General features: G+C 45.1%; 1 protein-coding gene across 1 annotated transcript in view; it reads right to left on the reverse strand.

The window, feature by feature from the left end:
- Positions 1-23,854, reverse strand: part of LOC138493065 (solute carrier family 2, facilitated glucose transporter member 11-like) — a 190,337-nt gene that overhangs the window by 75,505 nt on the left and 90,978 nt on the right. Inside the window, exons 7-8 of the mRNA XM_069620290.1 lie at positions 20,043-20,153; positions 1,773-1,874 (exon numbers count right to left, since the gene is read on the reverse strand). Coding sequence (XP_069476391.1) covers positions 1,773-1,874; positions 20,043-20,153 — 213 coding nt within the window. The remainder of the gene's footprint in view (positions 1-1,772; positions 1,875-20,042; positions 20,154-23,854) is intronic.

Consider the following 23,854-nt stretch of genomic DNA (forward strand, 5'->3'; position numbering starts at 1 on the left):
GAGATGAAATATTGGAAGCAAAATATTGTCAGCAGCAAAAGCTGCTTACATCTATCGTTTAGATAGAAACGTGTACAAGTGGCATTGCACGCATTGCCGAAAAGACTGCCGCTTCTTAAGCTTTCATTAAACTAGAAAACTGGTGCTGCAGTCTAGGAAATGCTATTTGTTTTATAAAGGGAAAAAGTGTGCAGGAGCGTTTATATTTGAAATCCTCTTCTTTAAGTGCTAAAGCAGTGTTTTTGAAAGGAGAACCCCCCTCCAAGTGCCTGCCCCGTATTTCCCATGATTACTAAGGCTGTTATCAAGCAGTAAATCGGGCATATGCTAAAGTTGTGGCTTTGATGCCAAACAGCTACATTACTACTGCATAAGAAAAGGGTGCTTTTAAGGAAAGTGTTCATCCTTCATAGATGAACACTTTCCTATTTTTGCTTGCACCTCAGAATCGGGCCCTCTGGGTGCATGGGGAGGTGTCGGTCCGCCCCAGGCCTCATGCCCTAGGGTGTGGCAATTCAGCCATCCAGGCTCTCCAGCCTCTTCCATCTCCTCATGATGGCTCATCTGCTGCAGAGCTGACACCAGAGGGTCTTCTCATGGCTGGCCTTTCATTTTCTTAAACTTAATGATCGTAAAACTGAATGTGTGTTGTTTTTCTTTTCCCCTCTCTCTTACCACTTCCTCGTTAAATGGTCCATCATCTCAGAGAACTTATTCACTTCAATATCTTTCGATTTTACTGTACATATTGGTAAATATGCTATTGTACATCTATGCTCTCTAACATAAATTACATCTTAAATTTCAGTTTCTGAGCTTACCACTGTGCGTCTTTCTCAGTTTCATTGCAGTAAATTGGTTGCAGTTTAACATTACTATTTTTACATTTTAGTATTGCTATACTGTATATTTATTTATGAATGTATATTGATGTTCTGTGCTCTAGTGAATCTTCATCGTTTATTCACTCATGATATTCAAATACAATACATTAAAAGGTTACAGCCGCCCCAGCAGCCACTCACCAGCACAGAGAGGGTCACAGTCAGACAGGGCCGGGCTGACCCAGCATCGACTTACCTGGAGAAAATGGGTGATGGGCAGGATGACCACAGCTGTGCCATTCACCTCCTTACCTATAGAGGTGCATGTTGAACATGAGCAGTGCTGCATCCATCTCCTACATACCTGCAGAGATGGGTGGGTATCAGTGAGGCGGGCTAGGGCTGTGCCCAGCGCCTACTTACCTGCATGGAACATAATGCTCAGTATAGTTAGGGCATCAGGGAGAGCCAACTGGCCTGCACAGGGAGATTAGCCAAGATTAAGCATGATTTAATTTCCAGGATGAGTGCCATGGTGAAGGGAACTAGGACCTTGTCCAGAGACTACTTACCTAATAATGTGCCCAGCATCTACATACCTGTAGAAACAGATTCATGGTGAGGAGTGCTAGACCTGCACTCAGCATCTCCTTAACGATACAGGGGAGGGCAATGAGGATGGATAGAGAGTTGGCCAAAGCTGCATACATGCACAAAGACCCGCTGAGATGCCCAATGTGGACACATTCAAAGCCTGCTTACAAACATGGAGAGTTGCAGTAAGGGGTGTCCTGGCCATGCTGGCACCCGCTTAACTGCATAGAGAAAGTCATTGAAAGGATTGCAGGGACCATAGATGAGGAAGGCTAGGACCCTGCCAAGGCCTACCGGCTTCCACAGGGGTTTGAAGTAAAAGGAGTGCCAGGGTGGCATCAAGAACCCGCTTACCTGAAAAGCAAGGGTCACAGTGAGGAGGGCCAGGGATCCGCCCATCACCCCGAAGCCAGTCAGCAGCAGCACCTTCCTTCCAATCTTTGTAATGAAGCAGCCCTGGGAGGCAAAGAAAGAAGAGTTGCATTTTAGCACCATGCTGTGGTTGGACCATGGCCCCACTGACGCCTGGGTATATAGATGAGGTGCTTCTCTCACTGAGGGTACAGGCGAGGGACTGAGAGAGTGAGTGTTTCTCTAGAGGGAAATAGATCACTGGGTTCTAGGTCACAGGAACTCTAGCTCGAGTCAGCACAGAGCAGGCTTCACTCTTGCTACCAGGGTGCTGGACGCATTGAGGCAGGAGTTAAATATCCCCATGGTTTTATTTCATTTTTCAGAGGTAACTACCTAGTCACTAGTACCTGGTGTCATTTCAACAGAATCATAGGGGTAGAGGAAGTGATGTCACAAAATGTTATCTCCGGATGACATCACAGAAAGTGACATCACTTCCTGTATGCAGACGGAGGTAAGCATAGATGTTACAAGTGGGAGTCTTGGAAAGCGCTGAAATCCGTAATGAGAGCCCTCTATCATCACACAATATGCCCAGAAACCCTGGTCATCAGGTTCTTGCTGGCCCAGCGTTATGTGGGGGGTGCCCAAAAGTGTCTCTACCTTTGCTTTATGAGCACTAGAAACTCGTGGACAGCACCTCTTAAATAGTAAGAGTCTCTGGAGCGTAGGGATACAGGCCTCGTTATAAATTGGACGGTGCGGTATCACCGGGCCGGTATTATGATATGATAGGATAGGTTATTTATAGCGCGCTTTATACCCAGAGGTTTCTAAGCGCGGACTGGGGATCGAACCTGTGTTGCGCCGTGTCGTCTTGCTGCCAAGGCGAGCACGTTGCCCCTGAGCTATCCTCCCGCATACTGGCACTTTACCGTACCGGAATTAGGCAGTAAGAACAATCTTGGAGCAGAACTGTGGTAGTGGGAGTGGCATGGGAGAGATCATGGGCACTGGCAAAGCGAAAATGAGGCAGAACGGTGGCACTGAGATTGGAAATAGGGCCGAAATAGGCTCTGAGAGCCACCAGCGAGAGAACATGGGCACCAAGTTACATTGGGGCAGCACCTGGGTACTGAGTTTCACATTACGGCAGAACATGCGGTATCAGGTAATATTATCTCCACCAATAATATCACCATATATACGGTCGTGGGGTAAGGCCATAGGCGATATTATTAGTGGGGATAATTTATGGGTTTATTGGGACCGTGGGTTGCAGGGGTGTCGCCCGCTTCATTCAAAAAATTATGGGGGTTGCAGGGGTGTCCCCCACAGGTTCCATGGCTTAATATCGCCGCAAAAATATGGCGTTAATTTAGTATGGCGATATTTTTGCAAGGATATTAACACATGGAACCAAACATGGGCACTGTAAATGACATTGGGACACAGCTGGGCACTCAGAGCCACATGAGAAAGAACGTGGGCAGTGAGAGTGCTGGCGGTGCAAAACTGCTGCAGTGAACACCACATGGGTGAAACTGTGGCAGCTCACACGTGAATAACACCTGGGGCAGTGAGAGCGACATGAGCAGGACTGGGTTAGGGAAACTGAGGCGTGTGGTAGAGCTGACATTGATGCAGCATCTGAGTACTGACAAAGCATTGGGGCAGAACGTGGGGAATTGGAAGTGGCACTGGGGAGGAACTGGTCTTCAATGTTGAAACAGGTCTGTGGCTGTGAGAACCACATCAGCCATGCAGGGTAGACCGGTCACAGTGAGAGCCACATCAGCCACGTAGAGTAGACCGGTCACAGTGAGAGCCACATCAGCCACGCAGGGTAGACCGGTCACAGAGAGAGCCACATCAGCCACGCATGGTAGACAGGTCACAGTGAGAACCACATCAGCCATGCAGGGTAGACCAGTCACAGAGAGAACCACATCAGCCACGCAGGGTAGACCAGTCACAGTGAGAGCCACATCAGCCATGCAGGGTCGACCGGTCACAGTGAGAGCCACATCAGCCACGCAAGGTAGACCGGTCACAGTGAGGGACAACCAGTGAAGATATGAGGCAATGAGTGTCATGAGGCAAGCCTGGGTAAGAGAGTAACATGAGAGAGCTTGGGAAAGCAGTATGAAAGTGTGTTTTAAAATGCCATTGTTGCAGCATGAAAATGCATTTTACAGTGGCTTGGATCAGAATGCAAAAATGGTGGAAACTTGCCTCACAATTTTCGTTGGGAACAATCAGCATGGAATTTTGATTTCTTTAGTGCTCATGCTAGCGGATATTGTTGCAGCAACTTTTGTGATTTTCTTTGGCCACAGCCAGCATGAAAATTTGTTTTACAGCAGCAATTCTAGCATATATTGCTGAGACAATTTTCAGTATTTTCTTTAGGGACAGCCAGAAGAAACATGCGTTTTACAGTGGCAGTGCTGACATATATTGCTCAGAGAGGCATCGTGATTTTTGTTGACATGTATTTTACATTGACAATGCTGTCACATACTAACTTTCTTTGCTTGCTCAGTCCAATTTCTAGAAATCGTATATGCCCACTACTTTAGAAATTCACCAGCAGCCACTGATAGGAAAGAGCTATGGGCAGTACGATTTTTAAATTTATTTTTATTTCTCTTTGATTGATTTGGCTGAAAAGTTCAACCTTTCAAAAAGAAATAAAACAGTAAAAAATAGAAACACAATAGGAATTCAGCCTATACAATTAAAATACAGAATGTTGTTTGTTTTTCCTAAACAACCCTATACATTTCTCTTCAGGTACAACTCTAACATCCTTACGCTACACAGCAAGAGCAAAGCAAATCAGCAAAAAGGAGAACATTGTAATGGGTAATGCAATCCCCGAAGGAAGCAATCAGAGAAAAAGGAGAGAGTGGTAGTCAATGAGTTAAATCCCGGACAATAATTGGTAATATTCTAAAACCATTTTGCTAGTTAACATTTATATTATTTTAAAATGTATTAAAATTTAGTAGTACTTGGTAAAATCTTTAAGAACAGCAAACAATGAATCACTGCTAAATTTAAAGATACATGTTGTCCATTAAAAATCATCATCCACAAATCATCCTGCGATAACAATTTAAAATCAGAGAAGTATTTATAAAAGAAGGTACTTCTCAGGTCGGCAAGGTTAGGACAAGACACTATAATGTCTTTTAATGTCTCCAGTTCATTTATATTTAGACAAGGTCTACATGATTTCTCCCCTTGTGACCATTTAGATCAGATCCCTAGTTCATCCCTTGTCAACCATAGGTTGAAACAAAATCTTAAAAATAAATTACAATATTTATTGTCTGGAAATTTCTGTAAATATACAGGGGTTTCTTGCAATGGTTTGATTACAAAATCTCATATTTTAGATCATTTATATTCATTACACTCCTCCCATGTTCCTCTCCAGTAATACCCACAATTTGCTTTTTGCACAAACTGGATTAGACAATAGCAAGTGTACATCAATATCAGCTGCTAACATTAATTCTAAACAGTGCTCCATCCAAAGTTTTAGAGAGGTTTCCGACTGGACTACCAAAATTCTCGCAATGATTGCTAGAAGATTAGTCCCCCATAGACTGATTTACAATACATTTCCCATAAAGCGCTAAAGTGCACCAATCTACAATAATTCTTATAGACAATAAACCCAACCCAAAGTGAATGGGTAGGCTTTTAGGTAAGGAGAGCACCCTTTTCCAATACAAACCCTCCAGCCTACCCCAAGATGGTCTCTGATCAATTAGTTTTGTCTCTGCCCCATACATTACTGTGGGAACTACTTTTTGCTTGTAAAATATAATAATTGGCATAGCGGATAAGGCTAACAAATTAGACGCCGTTCCCAAACCTGACACAAAACTTGATTGACAAATGTCAAAGTGCTGATTCAAACTTATGCATTTCATTAATTGTTTTAATATCAGACGAGCAAACAACTTCCCCGGGGCATCAAGAAGCGCTATGGGGCGATAATGTTTTGGACTCTCTCTTTCCCACTTTTTAAAAATAGGAATAATTGCTGAGCATTTCCAGGAGTGCAGAATTCTTCCTTCTAAAATGACCTGATGGAAAATTAAAAATAGTATTTTCGCCCATGATTCTAGATGCTGTTTTAACATATAATTAGTTTGGCCATCTGGGCCTGGGGCTCTCGAAGTGCTCCAATTCCTAATTTCCATCAGGATCTCAGGCTCGTCAAACCACAGTCCGTTTACCTCATCTCCATCTTGTTTTATCAGCATAGTTGAATTATCCTTACAAGCAAAAAGATCAGTAAAGTAAGCCTTCCAAACCTCTTCCTGTATCGGGTTAATCAGCACAGGCGCAGACTGTCTCTACACCCAATTTACAATAGAGGCCAACTCTTCACACTTGATTTAGGGCTTATTGTCTGGAGCATCGCCTCTGCATCAGTTTGATACATTTTCGCCCTATATAGTTTCAACCAGTTCTTATATTTTTGGTCAATTTTTTTTTAACAGAGTCGCTTTGGTCTTACAGTTATCTTGCAATGCCGAACATTTCTCTTTTCTACATTGCGCTTTCATCAATTGTACCTCCTGATCAAAGACATGTTTGTGCCTAAAAGAGGGTTTTTTCTTTATTTTTTTCTGTAAAAAATCTCAAGATTGTCACATAAGTATCTTTCTTATTATTATCGGCTCTCTGGTATCTATTCCCCAGACATCTCTCAAATTTACCCATCTTAGCTTCAGTCCATTTTAGCCAAGTTCTTTCTCCTATAAAGGGTTCGATTAAGAGAATAAAATTCACCCCAAGGTGGGCATACAGATGTTAAACATTTTAGAATTAGGATGTCATGATCACTATTGTGATTAGGGAGAACATAGAAGTCCAGCATTTCAGAAAAGGTGCACCTTGAGACAAATATATAGTCAAGTTCAAAATCAAACAATGCTCATTAAACCTTTAAAAAGTTGAGGTCTAAGAATCTCCTAGGGGGACTTATTGAAAAGGGCGGCATCCCGCTGAAGTTTTGTATCTGATTTGGTGTAGTGATCTGTTGCGACGTATCCAGACGTGTTGCTTTTGGTGATGCAGGAAATCAGCTGACAAAAACCCCAAGGATTTTGTACCTAGATTTGCCAACCCAACTCCCCAAACCATATAAGACCTAACAGGAATGCTGGCTCGATGGTAGGATGACAAGGGACTTCCAGACAATAACAGCAGCCAAGGTGATGCAATGGTGCTTCCTGAAGATGCTCAATAGCCAAGAAAGAAGAAAGAGAGGTTCTAGCCCAGCAGGAAGAAAGGATAAGGCAGGATAGCAGGTAAAACAGGCACATGACACAGGCTGGAAGAAGGGAGGCAGGGAGGCAGCAAGGCAAGAGACAAGGAGTGAGCAATGCAAGACAAGGATGCAGCAAGGCAAGGCAAGGAGGCATCAAGACAAGGCAAGGACAGCTGGCAGAAGAGGGAGGACCAGGGAACCAGGACAAGGAAGAGCAATTACATCTCTAGGCAGAGCATAACCAGTTTATCAAGAAAAGGTTAAAATGACAGTAGAGAGTGTTAGTATTAGGTTTTAAATAAATGGACCTAAGCAGTAGTCTTCGTTCAGACCAAGAGGGGACATTGCACCAAGTCTATGAATCCAGTATAGTTCCTTTTGTGCAAGTAATGTTGGTAAATCACCTCCCCTTTGGAGGGGGTGTATCACTTCTAGTATTGCAAATCTCATCTGCAAGATATTGTGATTAATATCTTTAAAATGCCGGAATACCAGCGATTTCAGGTTTTTAGTTCTGATCTGAGACTTATGCTCGGTCCATCTTTCCTTGGCTTTTCTGCTGGTCCTCCCCACGTAATATTTACCACATGGGCATCTGATGGTATAGATTACATTTTCAGAATCACAAGTTGCATAACTTTTCAGGGGGATCTTCTTGCCATTGTTAGGATGCCTGATGTGGCTGCCTTTGATAATGTTCGAGCAATGTTGACAATTTAGGCAAGGAAAAGTACCTTTCTTCAACTTCGTAAGTTTCCTCTGAGTGGATTTTTTGGGTCTTTCAGCTTTTATTAGCATATCCCTGAAATTCCTTCCTCTCTTATACGCTAACATTGGAGGCGCTGGAAAGAGACGATTAAGGTTGGGGTCTGATTTCATCAGATCCTAATTTTTTGTGATGATCTTTTTGACCTGGAAACTCTGTGCAGAGTACCTCAATGTATAAATGAGGTTGGATTTTGTCTGGGCATACCCGTGGCAATGCTCTGGGACGGGTATGCCCAGACGTGGGTCCCGTGCCTGCTGGCCCTAGAGACCCAAGCTACTTCTCACTGATGAGCCCCAACAAGGGCGAAACATGTTTGGGGATGGTTGTGGTCTCGTGCAGAAGGGATGTAGCCTAGCAGTTCAGGCTGGACTGCCCCTTTTGGGGTGGGGCCAAGCCCAGTGGCGTAACACAAAATATGGGGGGCCCCCTGCGAGCCATGCTGAGGGGGCCCCCCAACTCGGCAACAAATTACGGGTTGCGCCACACTCTGGGCCGGCCTAGACTGTCACGCTTGCACAATACGCATGAACGTGCTGCTGAAGGGGTATGCCGCACACTGCACTAGGAAAAAGATATAAATATGTGTTTTAATGCAATATACATCACACTTTCTGAGATAAATTGTCTATGAAGCCAGAGTGTTTGCAATTGTTTTGTAGGGTAACACAATCCAAAACATGCAAGTCACCAACAGTGCACAGGAACATTAATGCTTCCAACTGGCTGCACAATGTAGACCAGTGTAAACACGTAATAACATTATAGTACAGAATGCCAGGCCACATTTAGACATACCTAGACTGTTTTCAGCAAAATGCCAGTCAAAGCAATAACACTCATCAAGAAGAGAGCACACAATAAAGCATGTGTCTCCATGGCCTAGAACAACACGGCCAAACTCTTTAAAATCTGCAAGGAACTGGTCAATCCTGTTGTGGTCTATACCTCTTCTGTTCCCTCCCATGCCCTCTGTACAGCTCTGGCCTCTCATTTCTCTGCTAAATCTCAGGACATCCTGTCCTCTATGTCCTCTTCCTCTCTCGGCCCATTTTGGCCATCTCTTCTCTCCTCCTCCTTTTTCCTCTTTCTCTCTGACAACACCTGACGAGGTTTCTAGACAAGTCCGATCTATGAAAGTGTCGTCCAAACAGGTGCTCCGCTGCTCCTCCAGAACCATCAAAGCCCATATTGACACCCTCGCTCCAGCCTTGGCCGATTTCTGTAATCACTCTTTCGCCACTGCAATGTTCCCCTCTCCCTTTGAGCACTCCCTTGTGCACCCACTCCTCAAGAAGCAGTCTGCTGATCCTACCTGCTGGAAAACTATCGCTCAATCTCCACCTTTCCTGAGCAAACTCTTGGAAAAGCTTGCCATCTCCCAGCTTACTCTCCACACTGAATCTGTTGGTTGTCTCCATGACCATCAGTCTGGCTTCAGAGCTGCCAGAGGCATGGAAACTGCTCTCCTTAACACCTGTGCTGCTCTCTAACCTTGATTCCAGCATTCCTTCTATTCTCATCCTTCATATTTCCTCTGCTTTCGACAGGGTCAACATCGCCATCCTGATCAATCGACTCTGTGAGAACCTGGGCATCACAGATCAGACCCTAGAGTGACTGACCTACTTCCACTTGGACCGCCACTCCGCTCCCAGGTCGATCGTGGTCCCATTCTCTCCGCCACCTCTCTCTACCTGTGGCATTCCCCAGGGCTCTATCCTCTCACGCTGGTTTTTCAACCTCTACTTGGCCACTTTGGCCTCCCTGATCTCTACCTTATCCTCTAACTTTCAGTGTTGTGCGGAGGACTCGGCTTTCCTTCAGGCTCCCCTCATCCTCCTCTCCTCTCTTGCTCATTCCTGACTGTCTATCCACGATTCAGGATTGGTGCGCCTCCAACAATCTCTGCCTTAATGCCAGTAAGACAGAGATCCTTCTCATTGGGACCCTTGCCACTGTGTTTCCTCTCTCACTATAGCAGACCACCTTGGGCCCTCTTCCTTTGCCTTCCTGCAAGGCAGAAAACCTTGGTGTCATCTTCAACGCCACACTCTCTTTCTCTCCTAACATCTCGGACATCACCAAGAAGTCCCACTACCAGCTGCTCCTCCTCAAAGGGACTCTTCCCTTTCTCACTCTCCACCAGAAGCTCACTGTCTCTAAGCTGGACTACTGCAACAGCCACTTTCTCAATCTTCTTCCTCTAGTCTCCGTCATCTGCAAATAATCCAGAACAGGACTGCAAGACTTAGCCTTGGCCTCAAACCCTGGGACTGTATTTCTCCAGCCCTGAAATCGCTCCACTGGCTGCAAGGATCAAGTTCAAGAACCTTTGCATTGCCCACAAGGCTTTCTGGGGCCAGTGCCAACACTAAATCCAATGCTCTCTTCCAAAATACCTTCTTTCTCTAACCCTTCACTCAGCTACCTCCAACTCTCTAAGGCTTAGACATTTCTCCAGGCAGAGAGTGGGGGTAGACCTCTCTCCTCTGCTGGTGCCTCCAACTGGAATGGCCTCCCTGCCCCTCTCAAACTTGAGGCGGACAACCTGAAGTTTCTGAAGCAGCTAAAAGCTTTCCTCTTCTCTGCTGCTTTCGCTCTCTCTCCCCCCCTGCTGACCTACCTGACCTACCTGTCTGCTGTACTGACTGGCTGCTTGGCTACCCTCAGAGTCTCTCTGAGTCCAGGCTCTTTCTTGATTGGTCACCCTTGCACTGCCTCCGGGCCTACCATGCACTTAGGGGCTGTAACTGTAACCCTGCAGTCCATTGTTCTCCTTGCACAACCAATAGTTGCTCTGCCCTGGCTGCACTTACTGAGAGCATTGCTGCCCTGTTTTCCCCTCCCCTCTCACTTGCACTTCCCTGCTCCCTTTTCCCTTGCACTTCTCGTTCTCACAATGACACAAGGCCTAGTGAGATCGTTTGTCTTGTCCTCCCTCTATCATTCCTCCCTTGTGTACACTTGTGTACAGACGCATTATAAATAACTTGAATCACATCATATCATTTTATCACAGATGCCCAGAAAAATATACAATGCCGCAGTAAGAAATGGCTAGACTGGCAGCACCCAAAGGCCAATCTAGCCAGGTAATTAAAGTTAGCAGGACTACTTTATCAGAAATGTCCAGTTAAAAGAAAGTCATACCAAACTGAGGAATGACTAGACTGGCTAAATCAAAATGCCTCTCTAGCCACTAATACCACATATCATGCCTGCTTAGCCTGGACGTGGACAACCATTATGATTTATCACACAATCCTGCCCACCCACACATCCACTCTCCCTCCCACCCACCACCCCAACCTCAACAATCAGCTCCTTGGCCCAGAATTACCTCTGCGTCTCTCTTCCTTGTCCCAGACCTTTCGTATGAGGCTCCTTGCCTCATAGGTAAGTACCGGGATGAGGAACAGTGGGACTAGGTGTGATGAAGATTACAGGTAGCTAAATCAGGCATTACCTCCATGTACCTCTACCTCTTCCCAGTACTTTTGTATGAGGCAGAGTGCCTCAAACACACGTACTGCCTCGTATATAAGTACGGGGACGAGGAAGAATAGGGCTAGGAGTAAGCAAGGCATTAAACACAAGTAGTAGCGCAACACCATTGAGTTGACTGGGCTTCAGCACTACCCCCCCTGACGTTTTGGGCTATATTGACTCAACTTGGCTAACCTTTAGAGCAGTTGCCAGACCGAACAGGACACAGATTTTAAACAGCACCTGGTTTTTGCTGTTAACAAGAACCCAGCAATTACCAACGTAAAGCATTTCACTGTTAGTACCTGCATTCAAATTCCACATTGTTTAGGCGATTGAAATCGTGATGTGGCTTTAGTACTTGCATGCCAGGGGAGTGATAGGAAGGGTAGAAAGGGAACAGGAGACTTATAGGAGAGAGTTAACTGCTTGTAACATTGAATCTGCACTAGAATAGTCTCATTAAAATGCGTAAATAATTTGGATGCGCCCACACAAATAAGTTTCCCCCTCCCCACCGCATGTGAAGTTAGCGCCTCTCCCAACATTTGAAGGGTTAGCCCCCCCGAAATGAAGGTTTTCTTGTGCCCCTGTACACAAGCACACACACCATTCACCTTATACACACCCAGTCATCCACACATTTAAGTGTGCACCCTTTCACCATACACTCACACAGGTAGCCACCTATACATTTATGTGTGCACCCTTTCACCATGCAGGCACACCCCCACAGCCACCCATACATTTAAGTGTGCACCCTTTCACCATATACACACAGGCAGCCGACTATACATTTGAGTGTGCACCCTTTCACCATAGACTCATACACGCACACCTCATGGAGTTGAGGGGGGGCCCTATTACTTAAAAACGAAATTGGGGCTCATTACGGGTCCAGCGGTAACCGTGCCGGTGCGACCGGCGGGTTGCCGCCAGACCCATAAAAAATTACTATGGCCTGACTTCCCGGTGCCACCGTGCTATTTCGAGTCCGGCGGCTGGGAAATCAGGTGCCGGTAATTTCGTTAAACCCCAGACTCCACGGGAATGGGGACACAGAAGCACCTGCACCATTGTTAACGGTGCCGGTGCTTCCGTGACAGGTCTGCCTACCGTGGCTGCTGTGCCTGGCAGGGTCAGACCTGTCGGGCACGGCAGCCCCACCAGGCAGACCTGTAATATGCCGGTCCGGAAACAACAGTGCCTGTAAGCTTACCAGCACCGTTGTTTCCGGACCGGCATGGTCAGAATGAGCCCCATTGTTTCTTTTTTAAGTCACTATAACTTCATTAAGAAATTATTTCAGTTAAGGACCGAACCATAATCAAAATAATTTCTTTATGATGGCTGATTGGCTTCAAAAACAAACAATTTCTTTTTGAAGGCATAGGGTTCCCCACCCCCCCCACCCCATGACATGGAGGCCTCCAGCCTAGGGTCTTCCATGTCATGGGTTACGGGGGCCCTCAGACTTCAAAAAGAAAGTTTCTTTTTGTAGTCACTCTGCCTTCATAAAGAAATTATTTCTGTTACAGAAATGTTCTTTATGAATGCAGAGTGAATTTCAAAAGAAACTTTTTTTTTTTAGATTTTTTTTTTTTTTACTGGGGCCCCCTCCCAGCCATGTGCTGGTGGGGCCCCCCACACCGCGGGCCCCCCCACACCGCAGGGGATGCGGGGGCCCCTCTTACGCCAGTGGCCAAGCCTGATTTGCATATGGCCTTTCCCCTTCTGTAATGGCTTGGTAGGCGAAGAACGGTGGTCTGGAGGGTTGCCCAGAGCATTGCCAGTGGTTAAGATTCATTCTAAACCTTCCAGCCATCACCTCTTTGTTTTTGCTTTGTCACCCCGAGTGGTACGGGTATGCCCAGACGTGGGTCCCGTGCCTGCTGGGCCTAGAGACACAAGCTACTCCTCACTGATGAGCCCCAACAAGGGCGAAACATGTTTGGGGATGCTTGTGGTCTCGTGCAGAAGGGATGTGGCCTAGCAGTTCGGGCTGGACTGCCCCTTTTGGGGTGGGGCCAAGCCTGATTTGGATATGGTCTTTCCCATTCTGTAATGGCTTGGCAGGCGAAGAACAGTGGTCTGGAGGGTTGCCCAGAGCATTGCCAGAGGTTTATTCTAAACCTTCCAGCCGTTACCTCTTTGTTTTTGCTGTTTGAGTGTCCCACAGGAATTTTTTTTCAGGAATAAACAAATGGGTTAGGTGCAGATTGAGATGGGCAAATCCTGGTAAAAGTTTGTGTACCCTAAAAACTGCTGGATGGCTTTAACGTCCTGTGGGCTCCTCCAGTTCTGGATTGCCTGGATTTTCTCCAGGTCCATATGGATTATGTGTCGTGATTGATGTGATAGCCCAGAAACTCTATCTGTGACTGGTGGAACTGACACTTTTCTGCTTTGGCATGCAAGTGATTGTCGATCAACCGCTGTAAGACGTCACAAACATGTAGTACATGTTGCTCAAGAGTGGTGGAAAAGAATAGCATGCCATCCAAATATACCCACATAGTGGGTCTGATCAGGTCCGAGAACACATGGTCCATGAACCGCTGGAAGACGACTGGGGCAATGCACAGGCCGGAGGGCATTACCCTATACTCGAAATGCCTCAGAGGTGACTTGAATGCCATCTTCCACTCGTTACCTTCTTTGATACGGACATGGTGATATGCACCTCTTAGGTCGAGTTTGGTGAAATGCCCTGCTTTCTGTAGGTATTCCATAATATCGTAGATCAATGGTAATGGATTGCAGTCCTTCTTGGTTAACTCATTGATGTCATGATAGTCCACACATGGTCCTAGAGTTCCTTCTTTCTTGGGGATGAAGAAAAGGGAAGCCCCTGTTGAGTATTTGGATGGTACGATGTATCCTTTGTCCAAAACTTTCCTGCATGTACGTTCGTAACACATCTTTTTCATGTGGTGTTAGAGAGTAAATCCGATCATGGGGTATTTGCTAGTCGGGAAGCAATGTGATCTCGCCATCGTGTGGTCTGTGAGGGGACACTGGTATTTCTTTGGGTTCCGAAAAGACAACACCCAAATTCTGGTAAACAGCAGGAATCAAGGAAAGTGAACAGATGTGCATGGACCTAATGGACTGGGATTCCTCGGTACGGGCGTTGACTTACTCGGTGGCTGGTTTAGAACAGGGTGTGTTACACAGATTGGAGCAGAAAATGATTGTGTGGTTTGCCAATTGATATAGGGGATCTGTCTTGTTCACCAAGGCAGACCCAGTACCACAGGATAGGATGGTGATTGAATTATGTCCAAAGAGACAAGTTCCTGATGGTCTGCAATGTGCAATTTTATCGGCTGGGTATGTTGCTTGATGGGCCCAAAAGCCAGGGATGTTCTGTTGATGTCTTCCACAGGTGTGGCAACATTTTTATCAATGATCGGAATGCCGACTCCTATAGCCATTTTTTGGTCGATATAGTTCCTGTGCTTCTGTGGGAAAGGATTTGGCATTCCATGTCAGGAGTACCCTCAGGACAAATAGAGGAGCAGCCGGCATGGGTCCCTTTTTCTGGAGGGATTGATGGCTAGAAGGGCCTGTTGACACCCTCTCAAAAGACAACAGGCCAGCTAGTTTTCCGCCAGTTGAGGCGGTCTCACAGGACAAATATCATGGAAATGGTCCGTACCCCCATAATACATACAAGTGGCTCTGCCGTCTCTGTTTCCATTCTGCTTCGGTTAGGGGCCTGCTCATAACACCCAATTACATAGATTCTGGTGTGTTGCCACTTGATGTGGGATTCACTAGTGTCATTGTTGTAGGACAAGAAAAAGGGAACTGTTCTGATTTGTTGCGCTCATTTCTCCGCTGCGTGAGGCGGTGATCAATACTTAGAACCAGTTCTTTAAAGGCTTGCAAGGTTTCTGGTTCGGGATTATGTGTGAGTTTGTCCTTGATTTCTTCTTGTAGGCCGTGTTTGAACAATGTTCTCTGAGTCACTTCCGGACACTGGGCTTCTGCAGCTAACAGATGAAAATGATCAAGGTAAGCAACCAATTCCATCAACCCTTGGAGTAAGTCCATTAACTAGTTCTGGGCGGTGGAAACAAGGGTGGGTGATTGGAAGACTTCCATGAATGCCTTTTCAAAATCGGCAAAACTGTTTAGGAGAGGGCTTTTCCGGTCAGATTACTCAGGATATTCCTAATTTTAGCTTTGTCCTGTTGAAAGTGCATAGCACGGTAAAGAAGGTGTATCCTGGAGTGGTTGCAAAACTCTTTAAACTTATGGGGATTCCCATCGTACTTCATCGAGGAACCATGAGCCACTGCCACTGCTTCCGAGTATGAAGCTGTAGCTCTTTGGGTGACCACTTGTTTCAGTGCTGTATTCTCCTTACGCAAAGCAGCCCGAGATGCAGATTATGTAGCTCATCCCTAAGATCCTGAAGGGCTTCCATATCAGGAGATTTCAGGCATCTTATTCTAACAAGGGCTTTGTCCTGCCGAAGTTTCGTACCTGATTTGGTGTGGTGATTCATTGCGACATACCCAGACGTGTTGCTTTGGCGGTGCGGGAAATAGGCATCACAAAAGCCAAAGGGATTTGGTACCTGGGTTTGCCAACCCAACTCCCAACACCATGTAAGGCCTCCCCTGTATTTTCGTGGTGCGAGGACAGTGTGAACACTGACAGGGGTGGCGCTGACAGGAATGCTGATCCGATGGTAGGATGACAAGGGACTTCCAGATGATAATAGCAGACAAGGTGATGAAATGGCGCTTTCAGTAGATGCTCAATAGCCAAGGAAGGGATGTTTGTGGCCCAGCAGTAAGAAAGGACAAGGCAGGAATGCAAGGAAAACAGGCAGAGGACACAGGCTGGCAGAAGGGTGGCAAGGAGGCATCAAGGCAAGAGGCAAGGAGTCAGCAATGCAAGACAAGGAGGCAGCAAGGCAAGGAGGCAGCAAGGCAAGGCAAGGACAGCTGGCAGAGAGGGCGGACCAGGGAACCAGGACAAGGAACAGCAGGAACCAAAGTACCTGCAGGAGCGAAATAAGACGCACTATGCACCTGTAACCGTGGGCTTGAATAATCCTGTAGTACGAAAGCGAGGCTTTCCTGAGACTGGTTGGCAGATTGCCGCCATACCGCCCATGCGCGAAACGCAGGAGCCGGGCCCCGCGCATGCGCGATATGACGGCAATGGCAGTGCCCATGGTGATGCAGCCCCTGATGCCGGGATGAAGCGTCTGGCGCCGGAAGGACCAACATCAGCGTGGGTAAAGGTGCCAGGACACTGGATGGCGACAGGTAAGTGGGAGCCTAGGCGAGGGGCGAGGGCATGCAAGGCATGGGTGTGTGACACATATAAGGTGATTAGTCCCTGTCAAAAGTGATGAGCAAAGAGTAAAATATGTTAAACTGCCGTACAGTAGAAAGTAAGAAAGAAAGATAGAAAGAAAAAAAGAAAAAAGAAAGAAAGAAAACAACAAAGAAATAAAGACAGAGACAAAGGAATGAAAACAAAAAGGAAATAGCATAACAGAAACAAAGAGAAAAAAGCAAGTAAGAGGAAGGAAAGAAGGAAGGGAGGAAGGAAGGAAGGGAGGGAGGGAGGAAGGAAGGAAGGAAGGAAGGAAGGAAGGAAGGAAGGAAGGAAGGAAGGAAGGAAGGAAGGAAGGAAGGAAGGAAGGAAGGAAGGAAGGAAGGAAGGAAGGAAGGAAGGAAGGAAGGAAGGAAGGGAGGGAGGGAGGGAGGGAGGGAGGGAGGGAGGAAGGAAGGGAGGGAGGGAGGGAGGGAGGGAGGGAGGGAGGAAGGAAGGAAGGAAGGAAGGAAGGAAGGAAGGAAGGAAGGAAGGAAGGAAGGAAGGAAAGAAGGGAGGAAGGAAGGAAGGATGGAAGGAAAGAAGGAAGGAAAGAAGGAAGGAAGGAAGGAAGGAAGGAAGGAGGGAAGGAAGGAGGGAAGGAAGGGAGGGAGGAAGGAAGGAAGGAAGGAAGGAAGGAAGGAAGGAAGGAAGGAAGGAAGGAAGGAAGGAAGGAAGGAAGGAAGGAAGGAAGGAAGGAAGGATTGATTCCTTAAGTGTAAAATTAGGTCGAATGTGTTACACCCCGAAGATTGTAACCTGACACCCAAAACACAGCACTATCAACGCACCTCAGTCATGAAATGTAGCACACCCTGCTATGTGAGCATAGAGAGTTGCATGAAGTTCTGAAGAGAAAGCCAGCATTGATACATAACAAACATGTCCATCAACGCATCTTAATCTTAACAAGTATGCCCCCCTTCGGATTACAAAACTGACAAACACAGGTCTGTCAATCCACCTATTTCCTATCCAAAAGTGATCTCGTCATATTAAAGTAGAGACCTTCATCATTGCACTTCAATTCTAATTTGCAGAACCTCTGCTACTCTTGTACTCAAAACCATAAAAGTCTCAGCCAATGCAGCACAACGTTGGCTGGTAGCCACCCCCACAATATCAGATCAGCTGAGACCTCCCCTAAGTAGTCATTAATGCACCTCAATCTTGCCTGACCTGCTATTTCTTTTTCGTTTAGAAAACATATTTTTCTATTTTAGAAAATCGATCAAACACTTCAAGATAAGGTGACATGATTGTTGGTGCATGTAGAAATGAGTCTAAAACCTCCTGATTTGCTGGGCACATGCGCATGCAGCAATATTGCTTAACGTATGCTCCTTGCGTATGAATGCTTGCATACTTTCAATGCATGTGCGGTGGAAAGTCTGGAATTGAAAATGTTATGTACTCCTCTAGAATACTGCTGCATTATAATATTGAGTAAGTACTGCAAAATGTCATGTTTAAACAACTGTTTTTTGCCCGTGCGAGGTGAGTCTTTAGGCTTTAGTGTGCATGTCCTTGCAATCTTCGCCTAATGAGTAGCTATGCTCGTCTCCACATCTCTCATTTCTGACAAGTTTCCATTTTGGCATATGTAAGCGTGTTTTAGGCTCCCGCGTTCATAGTAAAAAAAGGTTTTAGCAGACGGAAGTGCTCATACTGTAAGCAGGCTTGCCAGCTTGAGACCGTGTATGAACCTTTAAGAAGTATACTCACCTGCACTAAATGTATCACTTTTTGCTGTCCTTCCTGATAACACTGTTTTACATGTAAGAACACAGCTGTTAACAAAGACTTGTATAGTAGGGATTTGTTCCCTGCTTGTAACATTGTTTCACTTTGATTCCTTGCCCTGTCTGGACCTCCCCTACCATTGAAATGCATGTGTTCCTTTGGGTATAAGGGAACGATGCTTGGAGGTAGGGGTTTCTCACTTGCGTCAAAGTCTTGTACCGTTGTTGGTTTGTTTTTATGCTGTTGCTTGCTTTTTACTAATAAATTAACCAATCCATTTGACTAGTCAGTGGACATTTTTTCTACGATGCATGCTTATTAATTTATGTTTTATTTTTGGAATTACTGAGCAAGTGCATTGCGGAGTACATTGGTAGACGTAAAGGCGTGCATTACACGGTAACGGGAGAGTCAGAATAGCATTTATTATCGGCACACAATATTGCATAGTAGGGAAGAGTTAACATTTACAGTTAGAGCTTTATTTTGGTGACTGCACAAAATGACAGTTTAGCAAAAGCTTGCAGAGTCAAGCTCTCTGTGCCCTTTCACTGACCACTGCCAATGTCAAATAGAGTCGTTAGAGGGAGTGAGGTACGGAGCGGGAGAGCAACTCAGGATGTAACCCCGCTCTTTTTAGGCAAACCGGCAGAGTTTACTTCTGCATGTTCTTTTGGTGCTGGTAGAGAGACTTGACTCTCTATGGACCTGTTTTTAAAAAGTGCGAAAACGCCATGGAGATATATTGAAACAGTGGCCACCATTAATGATCACTGCAATGCGCGAATTGCTTTCATAGCAGAGAACCTTTGTGGAGCTCATTTTCAGCTCTACGTAACGGGAATCAGCAGTGTAAAAGCCTTGTTTAAAACTTTTAAGCTGATGATTCCCAGCACACCCCATTTTCATTCAGTTATATGGTGGAGAGGAGGGGCGGAACGCAACTTGTGTTTCCGCCGCATCCCTTCCTTTCTGCCATACAAATGCCCCAGCATTTGCACTAGTTTGCATTTTCATGCCGGCACAAATGCTGGGGATCCCTATGGAGCCCACAGTTTTATGCACTACCATAAAGCAGGCAGATTCCATAGCAATCCATTGTAAATGTTGGCTGACATGCTCACATGGCAGGCAGCATATAATTGTAATTGTAAACACTGCCTGCCATGCAAGCATCGTAGACAGTGTTAACTCATTTGCACGTCACAGTGCAGATGTGCAGGACAAACATCAGCATAAATGCTACATGTCTACACGTAACAGCTCCCTGCCCCTAAATTCCACTCTGGAGCAAAATGACCTCCTGTTTATATTCTGTCTCGGGCGGAAAGTGGCAGGAATGCTGGGCACCACCTAGATTCCCATGCCATTTGCCATTCCAGCCAGCAAACATCCAATATCAAGCCTGTAGTGGAATGTGCAGAAGTGGATTTAACGGGTCATCCAAATGTGCCGGTACGTAGGGAACAGATTACATTGTTGAAAATGGCTGTAGAGGTAGAACAGATGGTGGCTGTAAAGGGCAGTTTTGAGGAGGGATACTGGGCTCGGTGTGTTCAGGGGTTTATCTTATGAGTTTCCAGATGGGCATCAATAGTTGCAGCCTAAAATTGGCATTCGGGCCATCTTTGCTTACACATAACAGGGTCCCCACGATTTCACAGCCCCCAATGCCAATGGCGATGTAAGGGATGCGATCTTCGGCGAACCCCGCCTGCCGGAACACATCGTATGCGTAAAAGTAGACCTGGGGAGGAAAATAGAAGTAGTAAGGAAGGAATATCTCAACACCCATCCCCAGAACACCACTGCCCTCCCCCACTCCATGGCACCACTCTCAGGTCTCGGAACCTAAAAGCAGGCACTTTGGGCATCACAATACAACATGTAAATCATGACAAGCACAGTTTGCCTTTCACCTACAGTACTTGTCATCAACATTTGTATTAATGGCTGATAGGTAATACACCATAAGCATTTATTTATTTGTCTCCATTGTTAATAGGCCTCAAGGCAAACTAGCTGCACTGCTCACTCTCTCCACAGTGCGGCGCTAGATGCAAACCACACTACCTGTGTAGTGCGAGGGTTTATCCTTCCCCAACATGTTGAAATAGTTACTATCCTGTAGGTAGGCACTCAAGCCCATTCTTGACTATTTGCTTTGGAATGAACGCACGGTCTCTCTCTACAATGGCCTAAACATGATATAATCAGTTGTGAAAACCTTGCCCAACTAACCCTGTCCCAGTCCTTAAATATCAATTATTTTGGGTAAACCTGTAGGCCTTATAATGGCACTTTGAACAGCTGTCTGGATATCTGGTTTTGAATGCAATGCCTCTACACTAGTGCTTGGATATTTTTTATTTATTTATGTTAATGTAAACTGTTAAGAACTAAAATAAAAACAAAATGAAAAAACAAGGGGGCCAAGCCACTTTGGCAGTGCTTTCTTTTTTTCATAATGTTTATTTCATAACGCTTGACCCGTTGTCATGCTCGGTGGGTCAGTGCCATGTTGTGACCTTGCTCTGATATCTTTGTTGCGTGCTCTTTTAATCCTGACTGGGGCTCCCTGCTGGCATGCAATCATGTGTTAATCTCCTGCAAAGCACCTGCTGCTGCACTGAGGTTTGGTGCCTTCTGTACCCTTGCAAGGTGTGGAATTGCACTTTCCTGATGGGCGATCTCTGCCCACTCGAACTGTTAAGGTCAATCGGTCCTGATTATTAAATGATATATGATATGATAATTTATTTATATCGCACCCATACACAAGTGTTTCAAGGCACTGCGCCTTGATTGCTTTGCTCAACTCAGTTATCTACAAATGTATTCAACTCCAGACTTTGGGGCGCCTTGTGACCTCTCCTCCAAAACCTATACAGAACCCCTTTTAAAGACCGCTTTCTTCCTTTATTTATTTCAACTTTTAACATACTTTACACGCTATAATCTACAGCACAGTACCTAAAATCATCGTCCCTGACATGAGCACCGAGGGGAAGGAGCTTTTGAGCGCTGGGTATATCATTCATAAGTCCTGGAATGCTTCGTGGCACTCAGCATTTTGTAATATCGGGGATGATAAGAAGACATCTGAATACAGGTAAAGCCAGGAGACCAGTATATATATAAAAAGTAAGTTTATTACTTAGTTACAGGGCTAGTTAGTTAGAAAGGCAGGGAGATACATAGATGACATCCTTTCAGTAAGGTACTCCCATCCTGTGTCCTCAACTGAAGCTCTTGGAACTCTTCGGTCCCATAACATTCTATGTGACATAGCTGTATTCTACTAGCAGCACTGTATGTACACAGTGCAGATAGATAACTACAATACTACACATCTCCCTCTCTTCAATTGAACATACAAACAAGATATCACAACCCAGGCATTCAGAGACAATCAAAATTACGCACTCCTGCACATCTGTAAAACCTATACAACATTCTCAACCAAGGAAGCGTATCCACATTCACGTAACTAACAATCAAACCAAACAAGTACACCAATCACCACTATCCATCTCAGAAACACCTGTCATTTGCGCCATCCAGTGTTATTTCACATACACACCCTGCCATAGAAACACTGAAAAGCAGGAAAGGACAGAAAAGAAAACTCACAAAACAAAGACCACATTAACACAACGCACCTGGGAAAGAACAGCGCGTGAAGAAAATGAACACTGACAGAGCCCGGTCAGATCTGAATCCAGGAGCAAATAGATCTTTCAAATGTATATATTCAAAAAATTGCATGCGTATACGCAACATTCATGTCCATTTAAACACCTTCCAAATTCCAACCGGACACAAATTATGTATTCCATGGCAACAGAACGATGCTGTGCCACTAATGTTGCACTTTTACATGGCACCAGAACGATGCTGTGCCACTGTGCCATTACAATATCATGTATTCCATGGTACAGAACAATGCTGTGCCACTATTATTGCACTTTTACATGGCACCAGAACGATGCTGTGCCACTGTGCCATTACAATATCATGTATTCCATGGTACAGAACGATGCTGTGCCACTATTATTGCACTTTTACATGGCACCAGAACGATGCTGTGCCACTGTGCCATTACAATATCATGTATTCCATGGTACAGAACGATGCTGTGCCACTAATGTTGCACTTTTACATGGCACCAGAACGATGCTGTGCCACTGTGCCATTACAATATCATGTATTCCATGGTACAGAACAATGCTGTGCCACTATTATTGCACTTTTACATGGCACCAGAACGATGCTGTGCCACTGTGCCATTACAATATCATGTATTCCATGGTACAGAACGATGCTGTGCCACTAATGTTGCACTTTTACATGGCACCAGAACGATGCTGTGCCACTGTGCCATTACAATATCATGTATTCCATGGCAACATAAAGATGCTGTGCCACTATTATTGCACTTTTACATGGCATCAGAGCAATGCTGTGTCACTGTGCCATTACAATATCATGTATTCCATGGTACAGAACGATGCTGTGCCACTAATGTTGCACTTTTACATGGCATCAGAACGATGCTGTGCCACTGTGCCATTAATTTAATACATTACATTTTTTCATGGCACCAGAACGATGCTGTGCCACTGTGCATTTAAATTTATACATGTGATTACCTTTAGGATTACTCACAATAATATCGGTATATGTTATAACAATATATATATAATCCAGAATTTGAAAACCTGAAATTCCTATCACCATAAAATTCATCCGGACATCACACAGGTACTTTCACCCTGTCACCAATTCATCCGGGCATCACACAGGTACTTTCACCCTGTCATCATAAAATTCATCCGGACATCACACAGGTACTTTCACCCTGTCACCAATTCATCTGGGCATCACACAGGTACTTTCACCTGAATATGTTTCATTTCATAAATTCATGTCATAGGGCATTTCACAACATTGTGCTCTACAGCATTGTGCTCTAATTCATAGCTAGTAAACTGTGCCCAAACCATAATAATATTACGCGTCGTATATCAGTACACCTCCTGATGAACATACAGTGTGATATTACATTGCATTCAAATCATTAATAAGTATATATACGCATTAACCCATACACACTATCATATCTTAACATTCCATTATGACACCTCGCATTTCATTACCTCTCCTATGAACATACAGTGTCATAATACATTGCATTATATTGCATTATGTCATTAATAAATATATCTATATCTATATATTAGCCCATACTCTCGACATCATGGCTTAATAAATCAAAACGGGTTTCACTATTCCAAACATTTCATTTCACAACTTGATCAAACCTACCAGTCACCATTTCATAAACTGACACCAACCAGCATCCATTGCATGCTAAAATCCACATCCACATTAACAGACTAACATACCTCACATTGACCAGGAGCGCTACCACCCAGACAACATAAT

The sequence above is a fragment of the Ambystoma mexicanum genome, chromosome 10 (genome assembly GCF_040938575.1).
Source record: "Ambystoma mexicanum isolate Mex_15411 chromosome 10, UKY_AmexF1_1, whole genome shotgun sequence".
Classification (NCBI taxonomy): Eukaryota; Metazoa; Chordata; class Amphibia; order Caudata; family Ambystomatidae; genus Ambystoma; species Ambystoma mexicanum.